This window comes from Caloenas nicobarica, chromosome 1 (assembly GCF_036013445.1).
Source record: "Caloenas nicobarica isolate bCalNic1 chromosome 1, bCalNic1.hap1, whole genome shotgun sequence".
Lineage (NCBI taxonomy): Eukaryota > Metazoa > Chordata > Aves > Columbiformes > Columbidae > Caloenas > Caloenas nicobarica.
In genome coordinates, this window is record NC_088245.1 from 169,431,938 (window position 1) to 169,444,979 (window position 13,042).

Genomic DNA, 13,042 nt, shown 5'->3' on the forward strand with positions numbered 1-13,042 from the left:
TCATTTGCTGGTGGGGATGGTTTCATATGAATGAATGAATGATACAGCATTGTGTGCATGCCCTCTCACCTCCTTTTTTTTAAATAGCCTTAAAAACATTTCAGGTCACATTCCTTGTAAGTTGAGTGTAATGTAAGTCTAGTGGATAATAAATGAGTGCCATGATTTCCTTTGCTTTTGACAGGACCACCGCCTCCACTTCCCCCATTGCAGCCTGCTGGCATGGATGCTCCCCCAAACTCAGCAACTAGCTCAGTTCCCGCTGTTGTTACAACGGGTATTCATCACCAGCCGCCTCCTGCTCCACCCTCTCTTTTTACAGCAGGTGTAGTACTGAGGCTTTGCCCACAAGGTTTGCTAAATAGAATAACATTGATTCATATTATACTGTACTTTTTAGAGATTATAATTTTATAGTTTGGGAGAATAAGTTTATATTATTTAGACTGTGACAGTAACTTAACACACTTCTTTTCTAACTCAGTTCAGGACAGAAGTAAAATTTGTGTGTAAAATGTAAATCTTGACAATGGAATAATGTTTTCACCATGTTTAAGCAGAAAACTTGGCATGAACGTTTTTTAGGATAGTGGTTTTAGAACTCTTCCATTGTAACTATATCTTGCAATTAATGAAATGTTATATTTGAAACCTTAGGGGTTTTAACTGCAATTTATTTTAATTAGACAATTTCTTTGTTACCAGAAACGTATGACACAGATGGCTATAATCCAGAAGCTCCAAGTATAACAAATACATCAAGACCTATGTATAGACATAGAGTACATGCCCAAAGACCAAATTTGATAGGACTCACGTCGGGTGATATGGATCTACCACCCAGAGGTACACTCTCAAAGCTATACTTAGTTCAGCTGGTTTTCTTACATTAATGCAGATTGAGGCAGTTTTCAGAGAACGTAATACTGAAAACACTGTATTTTTTTGAGGTCTTCTGGAATTAAGAGTAGTTCAGTTGAATAAGGAATTACGCTCATAGTTGCTTTGTGTGTGTTTTTACAGGTAAAATGAAATTTCTTGCTGGAGTATTGCATGGTCAATACTTGACTGTGATAACTAGTCACTTTGTTCAAATTTTTTTTAATGTGGGTTTACTGTGTTTCTGTTGGTGTATTTTCAGTGAGCAGTCCCTCATTATGATTCCTATTCTTCAGCAAGAGCCAATCCTCTCCTGCCTGATCCCTAAATCTTGCCTCCTAGGTGTTAGTGCTCTGGAGTACTGTACATTTCCTATCATGAGCGTTTTCGTGTATGCCATCTAATAGTAGAATGGAGGTGTGAGCAGAAATGTTGTGGGTTTCCAAGCGTTGTATGGACATAGTGAATCAGTGAGTGCAGTCATCTTGAGGCAGATGCTTTCTGTCACACCTCTTTTGTTTTCCTTTTTTATGACATTACTGTGACAAAAAAAACCTATTAGCTATTTTGATCTGTCACAGCATCTGTTGGTAGATAAGAAAAGTTTGTGACCAGGAATTGATCCGGTTTGAACAAGGATCATAGTCATTTAAAATACACAGTTGTGCTTTCCAATGCAAATTGAGAGTACCTTTTTATGATCAAATACATAGAAAATACAACAATATTGTAAAATCTTTTTGTCTGTTTACAGAAAAACCTCCCAATAAAAGTAGTATGAGAATAGTGGTAGATGCTGAATCCAGGAAAAGAACAATTGGTGCAGGGGATGGTGGAGTTCCTGCAAAGAAGACTTGGTTTGACAAGTGAGTGCTCATTAACACAAGGTTGACTTAATAGTTGGAATTCCGTGGAGCTCTTTTGTGTAATCTGAAACATATATAAATTTATATAAATTACAAGGAAGTTAAACTGTGAATAAACTGACCGTACTAAAGTAAATCACACCATAGTGTGGTGTGTATTTGACTGTCTTCTCTCAAAGGCAGTATAGAGAGAGCTGAAGTTGCTTTAGGTGATACCAGGATCTACTCCTTAAAAGCTGGAATGTTGTAAAAAACAGAGAAGCTGCAGTGTGATTGTTATTAGGGCTGACTGATTTCACTTTTGAAATGTGAATTGTATCATTGCTATTTTGGATTGAGTTGTCAGGTATGTTACTGACAGAAAATACAGGGTGCAGTGCTTGGTGTCCAGATATACCTGGGGTGACAAAAGGTTGGAAGGGATTTTAAGAGATTACTGGGACTGAGGAGAGCCTTGAAGTAATAGTTATTACAAACGTTAGTGGGGAGATTCCGTGGAACAGCTGAGGAATAGTTTTTGGAGAGAAGCAATGTAGAAGTCAGGGCTTACCAACACAAGCATCTTACTGTGAATTATCTCATGGATTTATATGCTGGGGTGTGCTTGGGAGTATTGGTGGGGAAAACTGCAGGTTTATGGGCCTTTGTCCGGTACTCTTCTGCACTTCTCTAAAATTACATTTTTTTAAAGTCTGCAGATCTTTCTCTCTGTGTCTCAAATGCTCCTATGCAAGCATATATAATTTAACATGGTGTTTGCTAGCTTGCTATGGATTTCTGGCTTGATTTTCATTTGTTTCAGGCAAAATTTTAACAGAACAAATAGTCCAGGTTTCCAGAAGAAGGTGCAGTTTGGAAATGAAAATACAAAACTCGAATTGAGGAAAGTTCCCCCAGAACTTAATAATATCAGCAAACTTAATGAGCACTTCAGTAAGTTCGGAAATTTAGTCAACTTGCAGGTAAGAGTCAACAAAGAGAAGGCAGTATGCTTTGACTTAACGATAGAGGTAGCTGCTAAAAGGAGAATGCCATATGTTTTTTAGCTGTTTCCCTGAAGCTGTTCTTATTATTTTCCTAACTTTTTTCTTAAACAAGATCTCATTGTTTTTTAACGGAATTGTTATTGAAGAAGCAGAAATGAAATGTTCTTTTAACTTTTGAACAAAAGTTTCCTTACAGATAAGACTTTTAAGATACATAGTTTAAAACACCGAAAATTGATTGGAAGTTTTTCCTTCGCCCGTTTTCTCAAGTTTGGATCTGATATCATAAACCCTCTGTATTTTTTGAGATAAACTGGGAGTACAGAAGACCTGTATTTCTCATCCAGAAAGCAGTCCTTGTGATATAGTTACTTTCTAGTCCCATAGCAGTGAGGGTTTAACCCTTATAGTTATTTTGTGGTGTATCCCAGTGACCCACATTTATAAACAAAAATAAGAAAATGATTAGGGAAACACACAAAAGACATGCAAAGAACTGAGGCCTGACTTGGGTTGATGTTACATATTACAGGCTGTATGTGTGATGGCAGTATTTCATATCCAGTCTCTAAGCTACTCTAATCTGATCTTTCGTCATGTTTCATTGTGAATAAGTTTCAGAAGGTAGCCAGTGTTTTCATGGATGCTTCCTTGTTTGCACGGTGAGGTTTAACAAAGAGGTGTAATAGAATATTTTGTGCATAATGGTAAAGTACAGATTAAACCTCCTGTGCCTGTCAGAACACTGAGGGAGTTTAAATCTCTCTTAATTGCTCTTAAATATTTCTTAAGCCTTTCCATAGTTTACCTGAGAATATGAGTCTATTAGCAGCCAGTATGATTCAGTAAGGCAAATAAAATTGTGTGTGAGTATGCATAGAGAGGCAGACATACGTAGATAGATGTTGCAAGCTGTGCTCTTCTTCGAAAAAGTGTAATTTTGTCCTTTGGAGGTGTCTAAAACAGTATGTAAATGCTCAAATGAAAACCAAAATGGACTTTGTTATCTAGCTCTGACACTAGCTAGGACATTTATTAACTGACCCCTGTATTTTTTTGTAGTGATGCTTCCTCTTGTCATATTTGCGATTAGAAATACTGTTTAGGTGTTTTACTTCAGTTTGTTTGGTTTGGGTTTTTCAACTGTTCTTAAAGTTTATTAGCTTAATCTCAAGGTTGCATCTTGACACCAGGTTTTTCAAACAGAATCATGAAGGGCAAATGCTTATCTGCTGACCCGTATTGGGTTTAAATTGTAAGCTTCCGAACCCTGAAACTAGTGATTTTATGATAATAAGAGACACAAATGAAAAACCTACATGCAATAAGTTTTGTTCTTCTGTTTTCAATCTTAGGTTGCATATCAAGGTGATCCAGAAGGTGCCCTTATTCAGTTTGCCACACACGAGGAAGCAAAGAAAGCTATATCTAGTACAGAAGCAGTACTAAATAATCGTTTTATTAAAGTTTATTGGCATCGAGAAGGCAGCGCACCACAAATCCAAACTACCACGCAGAAGGTAGAGGATCTAAGTCTATTCTATGTAGAATATGATGTAAATTAAAATATTTTGAAACATTTTTAAAAAATATGTATAGGAAGTAAACGAAGTCCTTTTGAAATAATGAAGACTTCATGTAATTCTTTTCCAAAAGTTACTCTTTAGTTCTAGATTCTTTGACCTCAGATACAAGGTTCAGGAGTTGATTAGCAAGATAATACTGAAGGTATTTAAAGAAAACCCGTCTGTGACTTATGAAGAATTCCACTCTGTTGTCATCTCATGTGAAGCAAGATCTGATGCTGCTGTCTGCTGAATAACATCTATTTTGCTTTGACTAGTATAGACTTTTTTTTTCTTCTGGTGAGCACAGTCAAGACAGCAGAGTTGTATTTCTTTTCTTGGAAGATAATCTCTTCCAAAAGGTGCTGTTTTTCCAGTCTTTTCTTTTTTCCTTTCCTGTTGACTATGCATACTGTTTTAGAAAGTAGTAGTAGAATTTGTTTTACACAAAGGTACCTATATGTATATACAGATATATATACGCATTTGTGTAGAGAGAGAGGACATGCACGCAGCGGTGTAAGAGAAAAGCTGCATTAGAGACACTAATTTAGTTGAAATGGATCAGGGACATTTTACATTTTTAAGTGGAGAGGGAGGAGCTGATCTCTCTGGTGTCTAGTGACAGAACATGTGGGAATGGTTCAAAGCTGTGTTAGAGGAGGTTCAAATTTGATATTAGAAACCATTTCTTTTCTGAGAGGGTGGTCAAACACTGGAACAGGCTTTCTAGAGGGGTGATCGATGTCCCAAGGCTGTCAGTGTTTAACAGGCATTTGGATAAAACCTTTAATAACATGCTTTAACTTCTGACTAGCCTTGAAATGATCAAGCAGTTGGACTAGGTCGTCACTGTAGGTCTCTTCCAGCTGAAATATTCTATTATACGTTTTTGGATCGAATTGCACAGTGGAGCACCTATTAGTAGTTGTCATGTGGATAGTAGCATTGGCAACTTTTTAGGAATACAAACCAGCAATTACTTTTGTGGAGCTTTGATTTGTTACGTGTGGCAAGCCAAATCAGATTTGTTAGCAGGTTTAGTGGTACTATCCAAACATAATGGGAAGCTTGGATTCTCCCATGTTGTGTAGGTTATTGGGCAGAGTATTTTCAGTTAGCTCTCGATGTAGCAAGTCCCTCTAGATGCTTGTGTATCTTGCTTTGTTGGATTTGCTGCCAGTGTGGAACAAATTCTACACGTAGAAGATATGGGGCAGGCTCTGTAGAAGAAAAGTTCATTTATTTATATACATTGGTATAATGAACAAATGAGTTGTTAGATGATTCTTTCAATTGCTGATCTAAGTTTTGAATTCCTTCTTTCTCCAGATGGTGAATGTTGTCGTCATTCAGAATCAATGACCCACTTTTCCGTAGCAATCCTGCTGTAGGGCACATTAGGCAACAATTTCCTTTCTTTCCTTTTGTAAGAAATGTCCTACTTTTTAATCTACAAAAATGCACTTTCAAGGACACCTATCTCATTGTATCCCCCGTTACTATCCTTTAGATTTGAGTTTGGATTCAGATTCATAAATATCCTTGGTGCTTCATGTGGACTAGTGCTTCTCAAACTGCTATTTATGTTGTAAGCTTGATTTACTTCTGATCAGCCAGAAGAGGGCAGTGGAGTATGTAATTTGAATTAACACAATCATCACCTATCTTGAGAAGCATAGCTTGAATAGTTACTGACATCAGCTTATTTGCTGTTTATACTTTCCATCTTGGAGTATTAATTGTGTATTTCCAAATGAATGTCTGATCTGTATATTTCTTATTTTGGAAAACATGAATTTTAAATAATCTTAAGGTTTTCAGTGATGTTACTAGCTTCCCAGCACACCACCTCTGGCAAGTTAACCTTGAGAGTGAATTTCCCTTGATACCAGGTAATAGTATTAAGAGTTCCTGCTTCACAAACGACAGCCTTTATCATGTGTCAGGAAGCTACAATTTGAAGTCTGTTGTGGGCGCACAATGGCAAGAAAAACTTAAACAGAAAATTAAAACATTAAGTGCAATGCTTTCATCTTCCTCTACCCCAAAATATAACAACTATACAATTGTTAAGTCGCTAAACGGGTGTTGCTAATTTATTAATGCTTCTGAAAGCCTTATATGTTTACTTCTCTTTTTATTGACATTAATATTTAGTAGGGTATCTACAAGTAGTATGAGAACCTTTTTCTTACAGTACTTCTCGTACTGTATTTGAATTTTTGTCAAGATTTCTGGTGTATTAATTAACTGCAGCTGAATTAATTTCACCTGTATTAATAATGGTTTCCAGCCAGATTTTCTATCTGTCAGGCACTAAGGACAGGCTTTTGATTTTTTATTTTTCAGTGTAAAATCAGTTGGTGTTTAAGTTGTCACTTCAGTAGTACCTGGTGTTGCACAATTTCTTCACCATTGCTGTTTCCTCAGCAGGATTGCTTGTGGAAATTCTGAAAGCAGGGGAAGTACTTGGTAAAGATGGTGGGAATCAACCATAACAAATCATCAGATAAAAGGCTTCTGCCAAGAAGCAGAAATAATGTGCTCTCCACATCTGTGGTAGATAAAATAAGAAGTACTGGGCTTAAAAGGCAGCACAGGAAATTTAGGTTAAATGTTAAACATTTTCTGATGCCAAAGGATACTGAAACACTTTTCCTAGAGAGGTGATAGGATCTCTTTAATTGGAAGTCTGTAAGAACTAGATAGATAGATAGATACTGTCGGTAATGGCTTAGTTATAGTTGGCTTTGCCCTGGAGTGGAGAAATGGGTTAGGTGACCTCCTGAGGGTCATAAATATGGCAGGAAGCTTGCTTGGAAGCATTTTTTTTTTCGTTTGGTCCTAAGTGTTTTTTATGTTTTTGTCAAAGAAAAAAAAGCAAAGTAAATATTAGCTGCTCTGTTTTCTATTTCCTCAGTCCCATGACTGCATGTCTTCATATCCTTATTTCTTTTTCTGTTTTGTCCAAGTTAAACACATAGGAGATGAAAAGTAACATATTGGTGTGAAACGTGAGAGTCTTTGTGATACAAGTTTGTATTTCACCTTTACGTAACTTAATGGTTGATGATGAAAAATTTGTGAAAGGAATGAGAAGACTGCTTATTAATTTTTGTTTGGTTCTAAAAGGTGGAAATTAAGAAAGTCTAAGGAGGCATGATTAATAGATATAGATCAGGGTCGTTTGATCACTTCCGTGAGCTGCAAGTGCAAAATAGATGTTACCACTGTATGCACTACACAAATAGTCAGTATAACATCCTAAATCTCATGAAGTGTCTATTTATACCATCGGGTGAAAAAGCTATTGGATGACAGAAAGGAAGAAGTGTAAATCTAAATGCCATTGCAGCAATTTTGTTTTGTATTTATTGAACTACATATATGTAGTGGCCTTTTGTTAATATTATGATGTGGGGGTTTTTTTGGGGGTGGTGTTACAGGTAATACAACCCTTAGTTCAGCAACCGAGTTTACCAGTAGTGAAGCAATCAGTCAAGGAGCGATTAGGTCCAGTACCTGCAAGTAATATTGAACCTGCAGAAGCACAGAGTGCCAATACAGAAGTCACTCAGGTATGTATGATAGTCAAAAAACCAGCTGCATGTTTTTCTTTCTGTAATAGATTCCATAGTGTATTGAATGTATCCATTACAGTTACTCATATTGTGCAAGTGCACATTTTACTACTTATAGGTGCATCTAATTTGATTGAGAGTGGTGTTTTGGTGTTAATTTTCCTCAGTGCAACGATACTTGGCTTTCTTACCCAAGCATGGTACTTCATTTTTAGTATCATAGGTTTTTACTTAGTTTTTAAAAAACCTAGAGACTCTGAAAATATTTTCAGCTTTCAAAATAAAGTTGGTTTCTCTCCGAAAAACTAGAAACTATTCTTATATCTGTTAAACAGCTAGAGGCATTAGAGACCGATGATCAGCATCTCTAAGTGTTTTCAGTATTTGTATGTCATCCTTAATACAAGGAAGAATGTAACCACAGCACCAATATGAATAATGACAGAATGTTGGCATGTTACTCTGATTAGAAATAGCCTTTTAATTTTATTATGTTAGAAGTATTTCATGATTAGCATTGTGCCACTACTTTAATTTTACTTCTGAAAAGGAAGACCACCACACTTGAGAAAACATTTGTGGTTTAAATTCAAACAACAACTTTCTGCGGTTGATGCCTGCAAATACCAGATTATAAAAGACAAAAACTGAAGTGTGTTTATAAGGGCCTGTGTAGATAATCCTCTGCTAACTAGCATGTCATGGACTTCTTGCAAAAAATATGTAGTATGATCTTTGATTCCAAATTTGGCTTTGTCATCTCCGATCTATTTATAGATAGATGTATATTAACTATAAAATCAAATATCTAAAATACATTTAATCAACTGCTTTAGTATTATTTTTCTTGTTGCTTAAACGTCTATGGTTTTATTAGTTAAATATGTTTTTTTCTAAATTTCTAACATTTGGGATTACAGAGGAAACAGTAAAATATTCATAAGGTAAAATATATTTTAACTTTAATTTTGTTTTGTTTTCTTAGAATGTGACTAAATTATCTGTGAAGGATAGACTGGGTTTTGTGTCAAAACCGGTTACTCCAACAACTGAAAAGGTAAGAGTATGTCTCATTTTCTTCCTCTCACTTTTAGTTTCAGTAGAATTTTTATTATAAAACCCTTTGTGTCAATATTAAGTTTGTCTCATAACTATGAATAAAGTTATTGGTTAAAGGTTAATTTTATGAAGTATAATATATTGAAACTTAGCTTAGCAGATGGCTAAATGGTTATAAGAAGAATAAAACGTGCTAGGACAGAAGCTGCTTTTTTTGTGGTTTTTGTTTTAATATACTAGATTCCATAGCTACATATGTTTCAGGATCACAAGCTGTTAAAAGAATATAGAAATAAATTTAAAAAACAAATACATTTTGACGCTACATATGAATCTATTGAAAGCTTTTCTATAAAAATGTTTTTGGGATTTTGTGTCCCTTAAAACATGATGCTGTAACATTTACCCTACTATTTGGTCTTGAAATTTGCAGTACTTTTGAAAAAATAAAAGTGGAAATTAATCAGTTTAGAAAGCACAGAGGTGGGTAATGTGGGAAAGGTGCATCTGAATTGTGGTTTTGAGTTACGTGTTTCACCCGGTGGTTGCAATTTTCAGAACACGGAGGTGGTGATGTATTTACTTTAGTAGCAAAGTTTGTGATTAATGTTTCCAGGTCTACTGAACACCTTAAGGGACAGGCTTTATGGATGTTTATAACATCCCTTTGAGAAGACTTTTGGTAGGAAGGCAGCAAGTTTTACCTGGTAACAAGTTTCCTTTGCTTAATTATACATCTGTTCTGTTGGGAATTGGCTTGACTGAAATAAACAAAGTATCCACTGTGTTTCACTCTCTGCCCCTATAGTATGGCAGTTAATGCATTTAGTGGCATCTAACAAGTAAAATTCTCTCAAAAGATACTATGCTGTATTTAATATACAAAGGTAACAATATGTAATGTTTTAATTGTAGAAGATGTCTCTGACACATTTCAAGGCGAGCAGTCCACCTAAATGGACTGATCTTGGCTTCTTGCCTGTATTCTTTTTTTGTTTGATTAGTTGCATTCCTGTTGTCCTAAACTAGTTGCAGATAAATATATAACTGTGTATTCCAGAACAACATTTTAGATACATACTCTATACTTACTTTAGAAATAGGAAGTCTGCTTCAGTTTGAGTGGAAATATATTTTTTTCCTGTTCCGTAAGAGTTATTCTGAAACACTTTTCTACAAAGAGTAAATTTGTGCTGAAATGGTTTTCTGCTGTGTTATCTTGTAGTGCAGACTGGTTTTGATGAACTGCTGGGCTGTTCAGTGAATGGGTTGTGAAGCAACTGTTTCCTTTGGCATTTTTAGTAGAGTTCTGAAACTTGGTTTGCCCTGTTTTACCTACTACTATCCCTTTACAAGGAAATACCTTGCTTAATTTGCAGTGACAATGATATATAACCATTAGAAATTAAAAGATTGACAGCTGTCAAAAAAACCAGATATCATGTCCTAGACTTTTTTTCTTGCTTCTGTCTGATCGCAGGGTTTTTCAAGTACTTTACAGTAAGAAAATAGGTAGCTATGCTCCCCAAAGAGCGGGAGGAAAAGGAGGCGAAACAGTCATTGTGAGGCCTTTTAAGATCTGTATAGGGATTTAAACTTTATGAACTTTTGAAAAGATTCACGGTATTCTTTCTCTTGAATAGTATTAAGAGATTTAGAAGACATTAACATGTTGCTTCTTGCTCTTGTGTATTAGTTGATGCAGGTGTATCTGCTGTGGCATCTCTCCTTATGTTAAAGAGATGAGGAAGCATGGTTCACTCTGCCATGAAGACAGTTCAGGGCAAAAAGAGTGTGTCAATATTTTTGTCTTGGTCCACTGTTTGTGATGTAGCCTCTCCTGAAGCTGCTTTGTAATGGGAACCACGTTATTGGATTGTGTATATATTAATGTGCTTTAATAAGTTTAAAAATATTTCATCTTCTTTTTAATGGCCTGCTTAGAGCATCTTATATCACTTTTTATGCTACCCCATAACATGCTTTGATTTTCTTTTTTGTTCTCTTCGTGCTGCTTACTCTAGAAAACAATATATTGTGCGAAGAAATAGTATAAATAGCACAATGAAGTGAAAAGCTTTTGTATGAAGTGTTCCTGTTGTAAATTCTTCTAATCTCTTTATCTTTTCTATCTTTCTCATGTTTCTTGGCTGTCTCTCTTTCTTTTCTTCTGTTTGTGGGCGTTGTCTTATTTTATGGAGTGCATGGTGACCAATAGACTCTGCATGCAGCTTTTAATTTTCCACATATATATATTTAAACTCCTGGAAATGATACCATTTGCATAATTGCTGTGATTTGCTAACAAGGTGGACAAGATCACGCCTTTATCTCCAGCAGTTAGCCATGGATTTATCAGTACTAACATGGCCAAAATGTCCTTTAAGGAATATGATAAAAGAACAGAACAGGCCAAATCTTCAGGTATTTTGGGGGTGTACATAGTATACTTTAGAGAGGGTGTATAGCAGACAACTGTGTTCTCAGTAAATCATGGAGAAATTTTCATACCTCATCACAAATGTAGGAAAGAGGGCAGAGAGGCATAGGAGTCTCTTCCTTTGCTGTACGATGTTGAAGACTTCCCTGTATTTGAGTTACTTCTTGTTGATTGTGCAAGCTCTGCTTTGCACAAACTGCATATAAAAAAGAACTATTGTATCTACTTTGGACCTTAGTCTCTAAAATTATGTTCATTTTTTGCTTGGAAAATTCATGCAGCCATGAAAAATTGCGTTTTAAACTTCAAAACAAAAAAAGAAAAACTTCAGTTATTATTGGGAAAATCTCAGTCTTCTGTTTCCTTAATTATGCTCAAATACGTAACATTTATGTATTTGAAACTTGGAAGTACATGTGAAATCTCAATGGAAAGGTTTTATAATCTTATGTTTAGAATTCTTATGTATCTGATATGAAGCTGCCTCTTTAAAAACTGTTTAACTTCAGCAACTCCACATATAATGGTTACACCATTTTTTTTATATTCCATATTATCAAAACATACAAAAGAAAAGACGCTTATATATTTTTAAGCACTCACTTTTTTTTTTTTAGATTGAAATTCACTGGCAAAAAAAATAAAACAATTTCCTCCTATAGGTTTTATCCACTTCTACTGGCTTGACAAAAACTGTGTACAACCCTGCTGCTTTGAAGGCAGCACAGAAATCTTTGCCTGTTGTTTCCACTTCCGTGCTAGACTCTAATGAAGCACAGAAGAAAAAACAGGTAAATTAAATATACTTCTTTATGAAATGGACCTAGATTGGGAACTTGTGACCACTAGAGATAGTGCACTAGGTATATTCATCTCAAGAGCACGGATGAAATTAGTTACAAGATTAAATTCCTTTCAAAGACAGAAAATTCAGCATTGTTTTTTATTTTTTCAGTGTATGCTCAGGCAGTGTAAGCAGGTTTAAAACTCTCTAGAAGTTCAAAACGTGAAACACTCTTACTTGGAAGCAGAATCTCCATGTTGAGGCATGAATTGTCTGTTGTGAGTGAGAAGGAAGTATAATATAGTCACTATTCTTCTCTCTTAAGCCTTTCTGGAACTGACCTTTATTTTCATTAAACTGGCCTTTATTCTCACTGTGTTTTGTACTTGTGACCAAAATTATTTCTTCACTCGAGAGAACTGAGAACTGTATGATCCTGCATTTTATTTTTTCCAAAATATAGTTCTGCTTGCTTAGAATTTTCAAAAAGCCTGGTAAAGCTCCTTTTTCAGGTTTATTCTTATCATTTAGAAAAACTAAATATAGGACAGTGTTTATCTTACTGGTTTTGAACCACAAATTAAGAGTTCAATACTAAGTTAGATTCAAACATAAGTATTGAAATCAGTATAACCATTAAACAAAAATTTTAGCCCATTGGTAAACTTCAGTAACTAGTGCCTAACATAATTTGAAATAGGAGTTTATAGCTGCATGTCAGTTGTGGGATTGATCCAGACTTTAAAGAAATCACTTCTAATTTTGGGATTTCATTTCGTATGTGTCCCCTAAAACATGTTTTTCAGAATTAGAGCCTTTACCTTTCAAGTTAAGATGCTAAGTGCCTGTGAAATGGCAAAAAGCTTGTAATGAAATTAT

The 13,042-nt window shown here is 35.3% G+C and overlaps 1 protein-coding gene across 5 annotated transcripts in view; it reads left to right on the forward strand.

Annotated features, from left to right (window-relative positions):
- Nucleotides 1-13,042, forward strand: part of RBM26 (RNA binding motif protein 26) — a 57,584-nt gene that overhangs the window by 22,476 nt on the left and 22,066 nt on the right. For 2 of the 5 annotated variants that reach the window (XM_065638242.1, XM_065638250.1), the window contains exons 8-15: nt 185-352; nt 706-846; nt 1,634-1,745; nt 2,548-2,707; nt 4,087-4,251; nt 7,746-7,877; nt 8,866-8,937; nt 12,042-12,170. In XM_065638242.1, coding sequence (XP_065494314.1) covers nt 185-352; nt 706-846; nt 1,634-1,745; nt 2,548-2,707; nt 4,087-4,251; nt 7,746-7,877; nt 8,866-8,937; nt 12,042-12,170 — 1,079 coding nt within the window. The remainder of the gene's footprint in view (nt 1-184; nt 353-705; nt 847-1,633; nt 1,746-2,547; nt 2,708-4,086; nt 4,252-7,745; nt 7,878-8,865; nt 8,938-12,041; nt 12,171-13,042) is intronic. The other 3 variants (XM_065638258.1, XM_065638267.1, XM_065638274.1) reach the window with 2 other exon arrangements.